The sequence below is a fragment of the Melopsittacus undulatus genome, chromosome 1, assembly GCF_012275295.1.
Source record: "Melopsittacus undulatus isolate bMelUnd1 chromosome 1, bMelUnd1.mat.Z, whole genome shotgun sequence".
In the NCBI taxonomy this organism is placed as follows: domain Eukaryota; kingdom Metazoa; phylum Chordata; class Aves; order Psittaciformes; family Psittaculidae; genus Melopsittacus; species Melopsittacus undulatus.
Genome location: NC_047527.1, coordinates 111,558,431 through 111,577,457, shown reverse-complemented (window position 1 = coordinate 111,577,457; position 19,027 = coordinate 111,558,431). Strand labels below are relative to the sequence as shown.

The window sequence follows — 19,027 nt, the reverse complement described above, 5'->3', positions numbered from 1 at the left end:
CTAAAAGCTTTTACAAAAGACAGATGGACTTTTCAGGGGACTCAACTACAGCCATGACTTGTTCAAGAGAAGAGCTGAAATACTGTAAAAAAAATGGAAAAATAATAATCCAAAATATACACAAATGAGGATAAACAAAATTACCTTTAATATAATCATTAAGACAGTGCTTAAAACACAGAACTGAATTCTCGGACATAAGATGAAATAAGCTAATATAAAGCAAAGATGAAGCTGACAGGTGCATATCAGCTGGCAGGTGCTGTTGCTGTTTTATTAAGATATTGCTGACACATTCATAACAGGCTCAAGAGACAAGAAAAATAAGAAATTTCATATACTTCACACCATTTGTGGTAATTATCTGGCTTCAAGAAGTGGCAGTGTACAGGGGTGGGCTTTTATTTTGCTATTACTATAGATAATTACAGGACTTGCAAATTAGATCTTAGATCTGTATTAATTGTACTAACTAAGCAATAAACAGTATTTCTTTGCCAGGAACCTAAGCAAGTCAATAATAGAACTTAGTGCATTTCTCACTAAGACTCTTATATTAAAATGGGTAAAAGTAATTGGAGAGTCAACTTCAGATTCATAGAAATTATTGTTAGTATGGATTAAACAGTAAACAGAAAGTAAAGTTATTTTCCATAAGAAAGCTGGGGAGAGACTTTTTAGCCTGTAATGACAGGACTGGTAATGGTTTTAAACTAAGCAAGGGTAGACATAAAGAAGAAATATTTTACAATGAGGGTTGTGAAGCACTGGCACAGGTTGACCAGAGAGGCAGTGGATGCACCACTCCTGGAGACATTCAAGGCCAGGCTGGATGGGCAAACTTATCTAGGTGAAGATGACCCTGCTCACTGCAGGAGGGGTTGGACTAGATGACCTTTGAAGGTCACTTCCAACCCAAACTGTTCTAGGATTCTATAGTTTCAAATATGCAGCTAATACTTTCTACATTTTTATATGTAGTTATTACAGTACATTTTGCATGATAATTAAAAATCATATAATGATATCCAAGGTAATTCTTCGTGCATAATAAATTATAATAATTTAATAAAATATAAATAATTATCTAGTTCCTGTTGCACAAACATCAACACTAAAGCAAAATAAATGAGCTGCCTTAATCTCTAAACAGATTTTAAATTACTTTCTATTACTAGGAAAAACAAGAAAGTAGAGAAAAATACTGAAAGGCTGCTAGATATATATAGTGGAATATAAAAATAAAATCTTTGTTTTGCAGCATTAGAAGTACTTACAGTGAGGTTTATAAATAAAAAATTCCAGTTGGAATTTTTCTTTCACCTTTCATAAACACAAGTTTTTAATTTTGCAAAGTTTTTTTCTTTTTTTTACAAAAGCTAGTTCAGTTGACAACTAAATTAAGTCATCAAATTAACACAGCTAAATAGTGATTTGGTCTTAATAACAATTAGTAACATTTCCACAAATGTGCTTTGACAGCGCACAAACCTGCAACAAGAAGTAGAAAGTCTAAATTATCTGTACAGATTTCTTTCCTAAAACAGGGACAATTACCAGTTTGAAAATGGAGAAATCTAAATGTAATGAAAAAAAAACCCAAAAAATATTAATATTAGTAGCCAAAAAATAAACTAAGGGAAAAGACATAACAACAGTCATCTCTTTTACCTTCCACTAAACCATGCTCTTACCAGTCTGTTGACTCATTAATTGCAGATTTAGCCCATCCACCAGCATCAACAGTGCCAAAGCCAACATCATCATGGGAACTGGATGATGACTGGTCAGAGAGATGAGGAGGAAGGACTGACAGTCTGTCATCTTCAATAATGACAGTGTCATCTTGGGGCATGTTCACCGTTGGAGACAGCTGATATTTACCTGAAAAAACAAAGGAAGAAAAAACCCCAAACGTTAATAATATCAGAAAGTGCCTTGAATAATATATAATCAGAGCTGATGAAATGTCATATCCAACTACAATGCTAATAAAAGTGACTAAACGCTAATATGACTAAATATACTTTACATGCATTTTCGTACGCAGAGGTCAGAAAAGTAATACACACCAGTTTTATCTGTGGCCTACTGCAACAGGATCACAGAATCACAGAAGGGTTGAGGTTGAAAGGGACTTTGCATCTGGTCCAACCCCTCCCCCTGGCTCAAGCAGGGACACCTACAGCCAGTTGCCCAGGACTCTGACCAAATGGCCTTTGAGCCACTCCATGGCCTCCCTGGGCAACCTGTGCTTGCTCACCCTCACAGTGGAAAAGTGTTTCCTGATGTTCAGAGGGAACCTCCTGTGCTTCTGTCTGTGCCCACTGACTCTGGCCCTTTCCCTAGGAACCAGCTGTCCCAGAAGACAGTTATCTTCTCTTGCACCAAATCATTTAGTAGAAACGAAGAACGAACACAATGGGTACTAACAGAACTCATCACTTCTTCTGATCCATCTCGCTCTCATAAAATTCGAAACTTGTTTGACTGTTGTTGGGAACTTACAACCTTTTAATAATGCCTCCACAAAGAAAATAATTGCGAAAAGAGATAGGAACTCCTGGCTAAAGCTAAACAAATTGAAATTTTCATTCTCTCTCTCCTTTAAAAAACAATCTGGAGGCACACGTGAAAAATTCGGAAAACAAAAACCAACCACCATTTTACTTCTATTACCACTATATTCAAGGGAGTTTTTACGCTATTGTTAAAATTCTTAAACTAGAGCTATCACATAAATGAAAGAGACATAATAAGGACTCAACATTATTCTGTTAAACAGCACACTTCATTCGGTTAATTTGTGAAAAAGCAGCTAAAAGATCCTATTTGGAGAATTCTTACAAGCTACTAAATCACTGTTTCTAAGTAAAAATTAGTTTTAATGTGCATATAAATATTTTAATCCCACTACCACTTGCTTTTATAGGGCTAAATATATACACATAATTATATTTTCCAGTAATCATTTCAATGCATAAGATTGTATAACAATTTTCAAACTGCTAAGAAAAGCAGAAGCAGCTTTTAAACCTATAGAAAACTTTATGCCACCAAAACAGACTAAAAAGCTGTGAAAAATATCAGAAGGAATATTTTAATTGCAATGGTCTGTAACATAACAGTGGCTGAAACTGAATAAATCATCTTTCTTTCAGGATACGTGCATGAGATACAGAGTTGGGAGCATGGGAGTTATAAATATTATTTGGATGACAGTGAAATAAAGATCACAATTTAAAATTTTAACTTGGAATAAACATGTTATTTCAGCACTAGAAACAATAAGCTAAAAATTGCTCTAAGGAAAATAAAGATCTGCAAATTCGGACAAATGTTATTTTGTTACCTGAAGCAAAGGGTAATTATTAAGTTTGATTCTTCCGTATTAGTTGCGCATTATTTTTTAAGTGACAGGATATATTTAAAAATATTTTTTCCTCCTGCATATTGTTTGGTCCTAACTCTTACTACATGCAACATTATTTCTAATGAATAATCATGACATTACATGAATTTTATTCCTCGAATCATATTATTTTACTAAAACAATTACTAAAATTGTCACATCTCATGAGAAGAAACACACTATTTTAATCAACTGCTAGTCTGAGAACAAACTGTAAATTACTGTAGAACTGTGATGCACTGCAGTGAAAACTTGTACTTCTATAACATAAACTGCTTCTATGGACATATCAAGTATTTTCACAATTTATTTTTCCTACAGGCATGGAAAAATTGTGTAGAATTGGAGGAAAAGAGTATTTTTGTCTTTTCTGGAAAGGTTTCAGTTGTCATCACTACCTTTGAATGCAATTACTAAAAAAACGAATGAATAAATAAAATGTTATTCATAAAGAGCTAGCTAAAATCCTCACTGGACTACATAATACATTTTGTATAGCTTTCCAAAGGAGTGAAAACAGGCTTCAAAAGAGATCACTAGAGAAGCTGAAGAAGTGGCTGAAAGAAAAAGGTACTGCATGGTGAACATCTCATCACTGTCAAACTGAAATGAATGTGTTCAGTTTGCATAACAGCTGATTCTTTGCCTGGCAATAGCTCCTGTGATGGACAGGCTAATGTTTAGCCTGGTAATGTACTTCTTTCCAAACATAATGCCTACAGGACTGTTAACTCTGTAGTTAATAACATCTCCAAAGAATTGATTGTGAAAAGGTATAACCTTATGGCATTCGGCAGATTGAACTTCACATTTGAGAGGCTTCAGTAATTCAGTAACATTTTCAAATTTTTACTACCCTTCTTTATATCTGACAAGGGTGAAGACTGACATTTTAATAGTTGCTTTGGAATTAAGGAGAAAACCCATCTGACATGCCTATGCTTTTCACTGCAGATGAAGCTAACAGGTGAAAGGCTTCACCTCCAGCAGATGGTTACAGAGACCTCAGCAATGGACTCAATACATCCTTTGTAGAAAGTTCACCTGAAGCGGACAGAAAATAACCTTGGAGAAAGCAACTTTGCAAGTGTTGTGAGAAACATTACAAGGAAACATCAAAGAAACTTCAAACCTAGTAATTATCATTATATTTGACTGATCTACAAATCTAAGATGTTGCTCGAGCTGTCTACAAAACTCTAATAAAATAATTTTCCCTCAGGCTAGAAAAGTGCTATAAGATTTAGACTCTGAATATACCTCAAGCCCAACAACCTTGCTTCAACAAGGTAATCTGTAATAATATAAAACATTTTGGATAGTGTAAAAAGGAAGGGAAAACATTATCCCTTCCAAATGTGTCTCATCTCAGGACAATGAGGCTCAATTTTCTTGAACAAGTTACCAATCTGAGCAAGCATAGCCTGAGGACCATGCCAAGCTGTGGGTAAAGACAGTTCCCATCTATCTGTGCAGAAAAAGGAGTCTCAGACTTCCAGTATGAAATGACTGGTCTCCAGGTCTATGAGGGCTTTCAGCTTAGCATGAAAATTATGCCAAATGGCAACACCTGAAACCTATAATCGTAGAGATCTATAACAGACCAGAAAACAGTCTGGGCCTGAATTAAACCACCAACATAAAGGACACAAAAACCCAAAACCCTGAGAATACACAGTACATAAAATGAAAAACAGGTTTCCTTGTGAAGAACCCAACCACTTCAGGTCCTTTTAAATCTTGAAAAACCCTCAAATTTGGTTAATGTGTTTGCTATTGTAACTTGGCTACATACAAGTATGCATATGTATGTAGATATATATATGTACATACATATACAGTACTGCATCTGGTTGGCTCTTGTGCTTTTGTTATTGCTTCTGTTGTAGATCAGGGAAGGTCTAAAATATCTGGTGAGCACACAATATGTTCAAATTCAAGTATTACTTTATGACTGATTCTCATGAACATTTTGATATCCTGGAATTCAGACCAATGGTATACTTCAAGCCTCCTCCACAAGTAGATGGCCTATTTACTCTGACATGGCAAGTGATTCCTAACCTGCCTTATCAAGAAATCATCATCAGCTACTCTGTGATGAAGAATGAAGTATTAACCAAAGTAATAGAATAATAAATAATAGAAATAATAATAAAATAGTGATGATGATGATAATAGTGATGAGACTTCATACAGGAGGGATACAAAGAATTGTGCAATGAGAAATTAGAACTTCTCCAGATTTTCATTTTTTTTATTTTTATTTTTTTACTAACAGCATATTTGTCCCCAGCAATGTATTGAGTTTTGACAATTTTCCCATAAATATCATCTAATTTTCCAAGCTACATAGACGTGGGATTGGGAAAAAATGTCTGAGGAATGTCTAAGGACAAAACATTTCTCCACTATATCCACGCTTTGGATTTCAACACAATACTCAGATCTGTCAAGACTGTGGTAGCAGACCACCACATTCTGATGAGATTCCTGGCCAGAGAACTGCATTCTGCTTGTAAAGGATTATTTCCATTTCACTGACACACGTGCTTTCCTGCTTTACATCTCTAGCTTTTTGGTTTTTGTTTTTTTGGGTTTTTTTAAGATAGCAATTATTTACATAGAGAACAAAGTATTTCCCCTTATGTAGAAACTATCAAATCTTGCAAAGTTCTGGAGGATCCTTCAGGATCAAAAGCAGATTCAGTGCAAGCTATTGTTATTCTGTGTACCCCCGGTAAATAACTTCTGCTTAGTCACCATTAGCAACAAAACCCACTATGTTAATAATAATAATATCAGCAACTGGAACAGATGAAAGAGGACTCTGTACTAAGTTGTTTGATGAAAAAGAATAGTTTATATAGACAGCAACTACATATTTTATTTGCATACTGCAAAACTCAGGAGCATAATGCATAATATACAAGAATGGTGTATCAGAAGAAGAGGCTCGAATTTTTAATCACAGAGCCAAGCAAACCTGTGTAACACAGCTGTTTTGAATGTATGAACAACATGCAGCCTGAAAATATTAAAAATAAATAAACAAAAGCATTTACTATAGCCATCTAATTTTTAGAATGCCCAATCCGTAGAAATAAATAAATACCATTCCCTAAATACAGGAAGTGGTATCTCCTCTCCATAAGAAATTTTCAGTGAAATATTATGATGTGAAAAAGCAGAAGAAAATCTATAACAACGATAATTACATGGAAAAATAAATCAACATGAGAATCGTCAGAAACACTAAAAGATTCATGTAGCTTTTTTTTTGCAGTAAGTAAACATTATTTTACATAATTTAAATCACACTCTAAAACTGTTATTTTATTCCCACTCTCACAGCAAGGCTCTGACAGTCAGTTCTTGCTGTCAGTTATGAATTAGAAGAGTAAGGAAACTGTCTTACACACCTTTCCTGAAAATTATATTATATGTATTTAAAAGAAACAAAACTTTCTTCAAAGAAGTTTTGTTCAGACTTTAAGCAATGACTTTGAAAGAGCAGACATTTTCCAGACCTTGGGATTATCACTTTTGAATAGTCTTAGGAAAAGAAAACTTGAAATCCATCAATTTTATTAAATAGCAAAAGAAGCAGAAAGACCTACTCCTTCACATATGAAGGACCTCCTCACCACAAGGTAGTGAGAGAGCTAAAAGTTTACATGGCTAAGTTAGTTGAGTAGGCATCAGGTGATTCAGAGAGCCCATGAGTCAGAGGGCTCCTTTATGTGGGGGTAGTGCTCACAGGAATCAACACTGCATAAAGCACTCTTCATGGTCAGGACCAGCTTGCGAAGACCTCCAGTCTTCCTTAGCCAGACTGTTCTAAGGACTATATCCTCGCTTTTAGGTCAATTTTCAAGAGAGGAGGAAAACTCTGGAAGAGTCATGTAGTACTACATATACATTTTCAAGAAAATAAAAATTTATGAGTTTTTTCTCATTGTCAATGCTAATAGGATGGGAATTACAATGCATAATAAATGATTGAGTCTTACAAACATTAATTACTCTGAAACAAGAAACTGTACCTATCTATCCTGACAGGTAATAATATCTCTCCATTGTACGGCACTGCAAGAAAACATGCATGCAATATCACTGCAGTTGTAACTCAGTGGTACTGATTGAGAAAAAATAGCATAATAGAAAACTGACTGCCACCTAAAAACTGGGTTTAATCATGACAGCTATATCATATTTACTATGAGGTTCAGGCACAGTTTCATTTTCCATGTGCTTCCAACTAGAAGTATCAATGGATTCAAGTCACAACCAACCAATTTTCTATATAGTTACTGGTTTCTGAAAACAATAGAGAAAGACAATGATAAAAAGGAAATGAAAACATCAACTTCAGGTTATAAAACACTTTAAAAAATGCAGGATGGATTTTCTTCCCTATGTTTACATTTCAGAGGTATCCAAAAGCATTAGATTTTAAGAGCTTTGGAAATATGTTATTTCTCTTGTTGAAACATCAGTTACTAGCTACTGCTAAAGGGATGAAACCAAACTGATGAAACAGTAGTTTGCTTTAGCATGCAAGTCCTATGTGACTTTGATGTGGAAGTAAACTGCACTGCTGACACACATGCACACAGACTCTCTCAGGGTTTCTTCTCCCATCAATGGACAAGGTGTTTAACTGATAACTCGTTAACACTTATGTGAGCTCTGTGTGTAAATCCTTTGCACCCCTGATGAAAAAAAGCAGAAGGCAGTGCTCTGCAAATGTTGTATCTAAAGCCGTCACAGCACAAGAACTAAACCTTTCTATGAAAGAGTAGTGCTAAAGACTTCAAATTATTTTATCACTCCTTAAATTTGTCAACAAATAAATAATTCTTTATATTGTTCTCTTTAAGAGCACATGACTTTGGGTGCTTTCTTAATTCTCAGGTATACAATTTTTCTTCCAAGCTGTACAAAATGTAACGCAATTGAATAGAATATGTCTTTTTAATTACTATTGTACAAGTGCACACACATACACAAAAAAGGCCTAACTGAGGAAATATAGCAACTCTGTGGATTTTTAGAGTTTAACAACAGTTAAGAAAAAGTGAACCCCCAAAGTAAAAACAAAAAAACCACCCCACAACCCCAAAACAGAGTGAAATATATATACAAACTGTTGACTGGAACCTAAGTGGTGGACCTTCATTTTCTAAGACTGAAAAATCAATCTGAAGCAATTAAAACCCACGTTCAGCCTTGCTTCGTATCAGGTTTATAACAGCATCTTCTAATATATTCTGTGTGTGTCAAGCACACTAAGAAATTCTCAGATTTAATGGCCACATCTTACGCTTAAAACTTGCAACTCAAGCAAGCAATTGTCGCGTCTTCTGTCAGGTGCTGTTTTCATCAAGCCGCTTTTTGTGCTTAAATTTGAAAATCCTTTCAAGCTAATCCCATCCTAGTCAGTAAATCCAATCACTCCTGTGGCACGGCAAGTCTTTGTTACCTAGCTTTATACATCGAAAGCTCAACTGCTGCAGAGGAGCTGCTAATAACCTTATTATCCACTGGGACCATGCAGATGGTACGGCACAGAATGTATGCAAGTGGTGCTTAAAATTAGTTATGAGGTATTAAAATTGGTTTCCTGCAAAGCAGAAATTAAAAAAAAAATACAAAATGCCCTAATAAGCATAAATTGATGTAAGTGCCTTATTTATTTTTGTACTTTAGTATGACTGAAACAGAGAAGAAATACTGAAATCAATTATAAATTCCCATGAGTCACTGACTTTCATGTGAATGAAGACTCAACATGGAGACTAGACCAACCAATAATTTATTGGTCCAGATCAGACACCGAAAAACTGTTAAATGCTCCTGCTATTTGTTCTATTACTTGCCACAGGATATAAAATTCACCTTATAATTCCATACTTTCTCACGTTAACTACCCCGAAGGCTTGCATGGAGCAATTTGAAGGCATGTTTTAAGTTGACTAGTGCAACATCCATGTTCCCTGATTCCCACATTATACATTAATCACCCTTTGATAAATCCCAAAAGGTATAAAACCACACCCTGATTAGCAGAACTGATCTGACTCACCCATTATTCTACTCAGTGCCATGTTCTTTGTGGGCGACTCGTTGAGACCCTCGATCCCACTGTAGAGGGAGTGGGAAATTCTTCGTTCCCGTTCATCCAGCAGAGTCTCTATGGGCAGCTCTGGCCCTGAGGGGCTCCCAGGTGACTCCAGCTGCACAGAGAGAAGAAAATTAGCACCCAGGGTCCATTTAGCAGCATGGGGGAACTGTAACAACTTGCCTAAGGCCTAGACCTGTCTGGGCACCAAATGAGCTAGAACTTTTCATCCTGGACAAATATGATTTGTAATGACAGCTCTGCTTAATGACCAACTTTCTAAGCCACTTTACTCAGCACCTCCTACGGTGCCCTGTCAAATTCCAAAACCTTCAGCAGAAAATTGGTGAAAAAAAAATAACTGCATTTTGGTGTCTCTTTGTTGAATAATTTCTTAGACAGTTTTGGCTTTTTTCAATACTATTGGGCAGACAGCTGGGTCATCTTTCCAACAGTGACAGCCTGTCAGAACAAGGCCTTTGTCAGGAGCACAGAGGAGGAACTCCACTTGGAAGTGGGCTGCTGCTGGTTTTTGAAGTGGTGCAGTTTGCTTTCAAATGTAATCATCATGGAAACCCCCAGGAAACTCCACCACACATATTAGTAATCAATACACAAACACTCACTTTGGAAGGAAATTAAAAAAAGGAAAATAAAAGAAGTCAGACTTCATAGAGTATTTTATTTTTCCCTGCTTATGATGAGTTCTCTGCTTTGCCTTTCCTGGCTGCCCTTCTATGCTTCATACAGTTTAGAAGCTTCCCTGATCCCCAGCACTCCTGAAGCATTCAGGCAGAGCCACAAAAAACAGAACTGACACAACCCCCCCACCTTTTCAGACCTCAACCCCTGGACCTGCCACGTCCCTGCCCACCATATCTCCAGCCAGATATCCCTGGGGCATCACAACATGGATGAAGAAGGTGGTGGAAGAAGTGATGGACATATAGGCTGCTTGGCCACATGCACAGGGAAGAAGACTACGTGTATGCTGCTGCCCCACCAAAGCTGCTATTCAAGAGAAGGATCTCCTGAGTCATGTCCCAGCTCAGCCTTTTTTCCAGACAATGGTCATTCCTTGTTTTCCTGTGTATACCTCTCGGATTTTTTTTTTTTTAAAGAGAGAAAAATGTTGAGTTTTCCTTAGTGAGTCCCAGAGAATCAGAGCTCAGTGAAGAGCAGCATCCATAGGAGGCAAAGAAAGCAAGCAATTTGATTTTGTCTAGCTGGGTTTAGCCACCACATTAGCTGAGAGCAACACTGCTGCTGCTGTAAACACAGCCTCTGTGAGAGGGGGGAATGAGCGCCCATGCACTCACTGCTCAGGCTGGATACCCGATTTGTCAGCACCCAGACCCTCGCTGCAGATACAAGACTCCCCACAACATCACCTGGCCCTCATGCCATCCAGCTCTCCTGCCCCTACAGCTCTTGGTTCACCTGAGCTCTAGCACTCTGATGGCCATTTGGTAATGATACCAAAGGAGTTTCACCAACAACTTTAAACCAAATCACTTAAGCAGAGGGAACTGAATCTAGCCCTGTTAAAATAAATAAACAAATATTAAAAAATATATGTGCTTTGCAGGGTAATCATACAAACTCACACATCAAAGTGTTAGCTGTTCTCACAAACAAGCCTCTTCATATTGAAGTGCATAGTTAAATCTCAAGAACAATGTCCTTACACAAATCCCACAGCATATATTTAAATGTACTGAAATGCAGCAGGGACCAGATATTGCAAGATACTGAGCATAATGCAAACTTTTTGAAGCCACGCTTATTCCAAGGACTGGTCTCTAAATGAGCACGAGAGTAGCAGTTCATAGTTTCAGGAATTACAATAACAAGTTGAGTGTTTGCTGGTTGCTTTTAGTTCTTGAAACAGCTGCCCATTATTAATCACTCTACCCATAACCACCAGATGACTAAAAATATATGCTATGAAGGATTTAAAAAAATCTGTTTCAAAGGCTACAAAGCACTCAGCTACAGCCTTCACAGCAGAGGCTTTGAAGTCAGCCCAATGGTCTGATGACTTCTGACACCGGGGTCCTGGCCCGAAGCCTGGTACATGGAGGGGTGGAGGTTTGCGAAACACTGCATTGCAAAGTCAAGGAGACCATGACTGGGAGGTCACAGAGTCTGTAATAATTATTATTTCTGTTCAAAGACATCACCTGATTAATATAAATGAGATATTTAATGAAGTTCCAAATTGTAGACTTATCTCTCCCAGTCTGATAAGCACTGGGGAGATTTACTACATCGGAGGGTCAACACAATTACAATTGGAGGCACGTCAAGCTGCAGGAGAATAACAAACTTGCAGTGCAAGTGAATTAGACTCAATAAGGTTTAAACTGTAAAATGAGGATTTATTAGTTTTTTAAAACTGCAGATTACAAATGACAGATTTACCAAAAAGTAAATCAAACAATATTTGTAGCCTCTGTTATAAAGGAATCTAAAGGAAATTAAAAAAAGAATATAAATGTTAAATTCTGAAAGACAGGAAAAAAAAGCACAGCAACATTAGACTGCTTGAGGACTTAAACTTGCATGATAAAGGCATTAAATGATGAACTAACCTTTATTTCACTGACTTTAAATAAGGTGTGAAAATATCAAAGTGCTTTGGGATTTATTCTCCCAGTGCTATATTGATGACTTTATGTAACAAGTGTCCAGCTTTTAGTGAGCCATATCACACAGTCCTCCTTCATGTGACAACCCATCAACATTCAAACTCATTTGTAGGAACGTCTCAAGAGATTTTCAGAAAGACACTAACAAGAAGAAAGCTCTGAATCATAGAAATACATAGAAATTCACTCCTAGTAATGCAGTAAAGTACAAGGTAAATAAGAGAAACAGCAGGAGTGCTGTGCTTAGATGGCCATGTTTTGTAAAGTGAATCATGTATTTTATAATTTTCAAGGGGAAAACTTTTTCCATTTCTAATTAGCATCTCAAAAGCTGGATTTAAACAAAGGCACTGACAGCCAACTACACAAGTATTTTCCAAAAGATACAGTGCCTTTTATAAAATAGCAAAAATTAGGCAGGAATTACACAACTGACTTTCACAAGGGGAAAAAAAAATAACTCCTTACATTGTTAACAGAAAATTTGTGTAAGAAAAATACATTGAATTTGGAAACTATGCTGTGAGCAAGACAAAGAGATCGACAGTCCAAAGCAAGGCTGCAGTTCAAATAAAGACTTCTTCCTGGTGTGTTTCTAATAGCTTGAATTACACATTCCAGTTCTTCCCTTAGCCAGTATCAATGCTTTCTGGTATAAGTTAATTTGATTAAGTGATAAACAGTAATACAAAGATGTACAAATTCCTAACCTTTATTAAAGGCCTGGCAAGGAAAGCAAGCTAGGAAGCAACTGGCCTCTATATTTCCTATCAATAGCTGCCCCTAGCAGTATCACTTCTTGGTGTGGCAATTTGGAGACTGGCTGAAGCTGGATGGAACCACTGGGGATTATCTAGTTCAACCTCGTGCTCAAAGCAAGGTCATCAAGAGCAGGTTGTGTTTTGTCCAGTTGGATTTTGAATACTCCAAGGACAGAGATTCCACAACCTCTCTGGGCAACATGTTGCAAGTGGTTGACCACACTTTCAAAAGTTTTCTTATTACATTTAAAGAAATTTCTTCCATTTCAGTTTGTGCTGGTTGCTTCTCCTGGCACTGGGCAGCCCTGAGAAGAGTCTGGATCAGTCTTCTTATTCTCCCCCATCAGGTATTTATAGACACTGGTAAGATCCCCCTGAGGCTTCTCCTCTCCAGGCTGAAAAGAAAGACTTCCCTCTCTGGGTGCTAGCGCTGATCTGTAATAAATGATCATATTCATAAAAATGCAATAAAGCCTCACATCCTACAGATGGCCCACAGCTCCATTTCTCCCCATTCTCTTAACATAAAAATAGAAACAAAATTTATTTTTTTTCCCCCCAATCAAAAAGGTCTCTACCCTGGCCCTTTGTCATTCAGATAAGAACCAGCTGTTTGCTAAAGCACTGTGTGTACTGTGTGTACTTAGCTAGCCCAGCTGCTGCTTATCTAGATGATAAAAGGACAACTTATGTGGTCCTTTTTACTTAAACACCACCATCCATCCTATCTGAAGTTATGCACATAAATAGGAAAAAAGTTTATGCACAAGAACATTGCCAAAATATTCAAATCATAAACGATTTAAAAAAAAAACAACAAAAAATAAACACCCCCCCCAAAAAAAAACAAAACCAAAACCCCCCAACAAAACAAACAAAACAATAATCAGACACCATTCTTCTTTCAGAAAGTAAATTATCCAAACACTGGCATACAAGCATTATGGATTTTAAAGCAGCCAGCATACAAATTTGCTATAGATTACACTGCATCCAAGGTACCAAAGCTCTTTCTGTCACACGGAATGATTCTCCAGGCTTTCTTTTTCCTTTCTTTTCTGTGCACTGTGGCCAAAATGGCCAAAATGCTTCAGCTTCCTGTTTTCAATAGAGATACTTTTATATCAATGCTAAATATGATTTTTCTTACCACTGAAGTTGGGATCCCGTTTTAGGGTCAGGCTTTGCAAGATGTAAAAATGCAGGTAAACAGCCAGTAAAAGGAAAAGGTTTGACTTACATGTACAATCATGCACTAATAAATGTAAAATTAGTACAATGTTTCTAAGAAATACAGCATTTTTCTGAAAATGTCAAAGGACAGACAGAAGACAAAATGCTTTCAGTATGGTAGGAGGGAACCCACACAGCTTTGCAACTTGCAGTTAGATGATAGGTTATGGGCTATGGGGAGTAACCTGGGCTAACATGGAGCTTTGTAAGTTGATATCAAGGGTAGAAAACGATAAAAGAGAAAAAAGTCAAAATAAGCAAGGACAGGCAAAAGGGCAAAACAGGAGACACAAACCACTACAAAATAGAAAACCACGTACATACTTTCCCAACAACTAACTTTTTAAATACCTTGGGATGTTTACTATTAGAAGTTTACCTAAGGACACCAAAAATCATGAAGCAAAAATACCACAAGAGGCATAAAAGACAACCATTAATAAGTCCTGTATTAAAAGTTCAGGTAGAATGTGCCACTATTAAGAAATAAAAATAATATCAATGTGGCCCCAGAAATTAAGAGGAAGAGAGAATAATTTAATCCTGCCTCACTGGGATGCTGATGTGTACAAAGCTTGTGCCACTGAGCTTTCTGAGCTCTCAGGCAACAAAACTGACATGACATGCCTGCATTTACAAAAAGCCTCTATCAAGGCTTCAAGGCCATTAAAGAAAGTAAGTTTTCATGGGACTGGACTAAGTTTTCATTTTCTGGGTTGAAGTCTGGCTAAAGGATTGGACACAAAAATCAATCTTTAGGATGGAAAAGAACCACTTGCAGGTTCCCTCAGGATGAGAGCTGGGAACATTTTAGGCTGATGAGCAGCTTTATCAATGACTTGGAGAAGGGAGTGAAGAGTGAAATCACTGGGTTTGGAGAAGATGCTAAAGTCTTTTTGATTGTTAAATGAACTCTAGAAAGTCACTACAAAACTAATCTAGCGAGAAAAGAAAAAAAAAATCGAACGTGTCATTAATTTCAAAGTAGGTAACTAAGCAATGCATGTACAGAAAAATGATGCTGAATGTTTTATACTTCCACCCATCTGCAGTCTCTCTCACTGATCTGTCTACCAGTCAATTTATTTACACACTTGATGAAGTCCTTATATGATCTGGATTCATGACTGTTTCTCTGATTCCTGGTTTATTCCATTTTCAACTCAGCAACTGGAGCAAAGATGAACAGATATGCAGAAAGAAATTTGGGGATCTGCAAATCATTTACAAATCTTCATTTCAGGAAGGTTTGACAAGACATTAATTCTGTCCAAAAAGAGAGATAGACAAGAAAAATCCTTGAAATCTCTCATTTTGAAGGAAAATGGTGATGCTTTCTTTCTTAATGACAGACAAGTGCTGCCTGCATGTGACACGAACAGAGTGCAGATGAGCAATCTGTGCCTCTAAGCTGTCCAGGTTGCAGGACTGAAAAGAACAGAATTCCAAAAGTAACAATTACCTTTATTTTCTTGAATCAGCACATAGTGCTGCCAGCTGCACGGATCTGCCTCACAGTCCTGCCTAAGCAGTGTTTATGCACTATGGCAATACAGCCAGCAGCTGTTTGCCCATACAGCCTAATCAGAATAATATCACTAATTAACAGAACATGGTGCAAGGAGTGCCAGTGTTTCTCTTTAGTTTAAAGAAAAGAATTTAAAGAAAAATGCCAACCCTGAATTAAATATCTAAAAAGCTGATGGCCACATCTTCTGCAAACTGAGGTGTTAAATACTGGCCGTGTATGAATAGCAAGTCAATACTATTGTTATTGTCCCCACTTTTGCCACTGTCTGCACAACTTTGGAAATGTACCTTAAAGTCCCTCTATGCTTGTATAGGAAATTTGATGAGTTGGGAAAGGCTGAAAGTTGGAAACATAGATTAAAACAGTGTATTTCACATTTTTTGAAAGGGAGTAGAGGATACCTAAGATTTATCCAAATCATAAACTGAATTTTCTAATACTAACAGTATCTATTCACTCTCTGGTATGACTCAGATATTAAAGAAATCTTTGCAAGATTTATAGTAGCGCTGCTTACAGAATGAACTGTATTACTGCACTATTATATAGACATAATGCAAACAGATACACAGTTTTGGCTTGGAGTTCATTCGTAACTGCCATTCACCCCATGCTTATATCAATATTTACTACAAGATAATTCACTTGAAAAACCTGGACTGATTATACTCTGTCTCTTGGCAAGTCAATGAAAATTCTTTCTGCAGGAAACTCTTCAGTTCAGTAAAACCACAACAGCATAAAAATACTTTTTACCTTCTGGGAAGTCTGTGGTCTCTTTTGACATTACAGTTACATAAGCACTGATGATGATCTCCTCACTACCTCTCTGAAGACAAGATAATACTTTTAAGATGTTTATGAACATTTTTATTGTTACTATAATTGCTTTGGAGGCTTACTCTCTACAACATGAAAACTGCTGAAGCTGTATAAGATTAATGCTGGCATAAAAAAGGAGTATCAGAGGTCATTTCACAAAGTTCTGAAACAGTTTCATGTTGAAGTTAAGTATGACTTTTGCCTTCTGAAGCCTAAAAAAGCTTTCTGACAAAGTGAAAGCTCCTCTGCAGCAGACAGGAGGCAACTGCCCCTGCCTCTTTAAACCCAAGAAAGCATGGGTTGAGCCATCCCTCTTTTCTGGAATGGCACTGTGCGGAATCATGCTGTCAAATGACTTCACCCCCCTGCAATTCTTAAGGCTGATTATGAAAATGGATCTTAAAAATGGAAGAACTGTATTCATACTACTTTCTTAAAATCCCATTCAAACTCAATGTTACTGAAGAAGAGAAGCAGACTCCATTGTCTATCTATCTCAAAAGAATTCAGTTTGATTTTGCAAATGCAAAACAATTAGTGGACTTGAAGCCAGGAGGAAAAAAAGTTTGGGTCATTTTGCTGTTGTTTTTCTAACAGCCAAATAGTACATGTTTTTATCATACATCGAGCAATCTTTTTTGCATTGGCATTATCATCCTTTGTATGGATTCCCCTCCTGAAACACTTGAGGCTGCCCCATGGCACAGTGGGGAATCCCAGATTCCTGACCTCGCTCCATGGTGCAGGATGACCACAGTGCTGGGATGGAGCAGAATGAACACCGCAATGTGCAATGCACAAAAGGGAATATAATTGAGCTCGTTCCACTTAACTGTGGCTCTGCAAGACTAACAAGAGTGTAGGCTGTATTTTTGTCCATAAAGTTGCCACATACAATGCTGAATCCACACAGGAAATAAATCAGCTGAAGAGGAACTTTTTTGTTGCTATTGTTATCTTATGATGACTCCTTTGGAGAACCAAAAGAGGAACATAGAAAACACCAGGGAAATACTTTCTCAAAAGGTAAACATTTATTTTTGTCTTTAATAAAAACCACTAAAACACCATTTCTGAGGGACTGGTATTGTTTAGTCTGGAGAAAAAGAAGCTCTTTACAACTCCCTCAAAAGAATTCGCAGTGAGGTGGGTGGTTGGTCTCCTCTCCCAAGTAACAAGCTATGGGAAGACAGCAAATGGTCTCAAGTTGTGCCAGGGGAGGTTTAGGCTGGTATTAGGGAAAAAAAAACCCTCACTGAATGGCCTGTCAAGCATTGGAACAGGCTGCTCAGGGCAGTGGTGGGATCACGATCCCTGAAGGTATTTAAAAGATTTGTTGATGTGGTGCTTTGGGCATGGTTTAGTGGTGTACTTGGCAGTGTAAGGCTAGTGGTTGGACTTGATGATCTTAAAGGTCTTTTCCAGCCTAAAGGATTCTGGGATTCTGTGCTGGTAGTGTGTGATTTATCAAGATTGGGCCTGCCCTTCTGGTGCTTTTACTTCTAATCTGCAAGCTTGTGAATTTACCACCAGTCAGACGCCATTTACTTTTTGTTCTAATACTAAAAATCTTTGCTGGTGGCAGTTAAAGGAATATTCTAAAGGGACAACTTGTGTACCAATGTGTCTACGTAATCTACGTTGCTGAATTAAACACAATATAGCTAAGGCTTGTAGACAAAGCCAGTATTTGGTGTTCCATGGGAAGTGAATGCAAGGCTCAGTTGCACAATGATGATCTCAGCTGGGTCTCAATCCACATGTCCATTATTTATAGGCTAAGCTGCATACCATACTCACATATATGGCTTTCTTGCAAGATACATAAATAATATTATCATAGTTTCTCAGTGTTATATCAAATTAATAATGTCTGTAGTTTAAAACTGTCCAATTCTTGAACAATGCAAAATACCAAGAAAAAAATTGTCTTTGCTTTCTTCTTTCATTGAAATCTGGGCATTGCAGACTTTCAGTCTTTAAGACTGTTTTGTGATGATCACTACACCATATCACCACTTTCATGAATCACTATGGCTCATCTCACCAGCTTCCTAAGGAGTGGGGAAAATGAACAAAAACTGTAATGTAAGCCCAGACAGACAGAGCTCCCTACCTTGCCACTGTACAGATCCATTTCAGTCTATCTAAATATGGTTCTAACATCAGCTCCTTCATCTTGGAGTGCATATACTGTAGACTGAGCTGTTCCAGTTTTGGCACCTGATTTCTGCAGAATAAATCATACTAAATGTCAAGCAGATGTAGGGTACCAAACTATTTTTAACTTGAGTGAGTAAAATCTCTACCGGATTTGAGGAGTGATGTCTTTGATTCACCATTGCTGGATTTCCTGCATCATGTTTACAAACACTGTCTTGATACATATGATCTAGAAGAATTTCACTAAGAGTGAAAATCTACTCCTTTTTGGAAAAAACAATTATAGTAAACACAAAAATAGTCTAAAATATTTCACCCTTTTTATGGGGT

General features: G+C 37.2%; 1 protein-coding gene across 1 annotated transcript in view; it reads right to left on the bottom strand.

The window, feature by feature from the left end:
* PARD3 (par-3 family cell polarity regulator) overlaps positions 1–19,027 on the bottom strand; it is a 450,917-nt gene that overhangs the window by 158,532 nt on the left and 273,358 nt on the right. Inside the window, 2 exon segments of the mRNA XM_034070217.1 lie at positions 1,695–1,884; positions 9,501–9,651. Of these exon segments, the coding sequence (XP_033926108.1) occupies positions 1,695–1,884; positions 9,501–9,651 (341 nt within the window).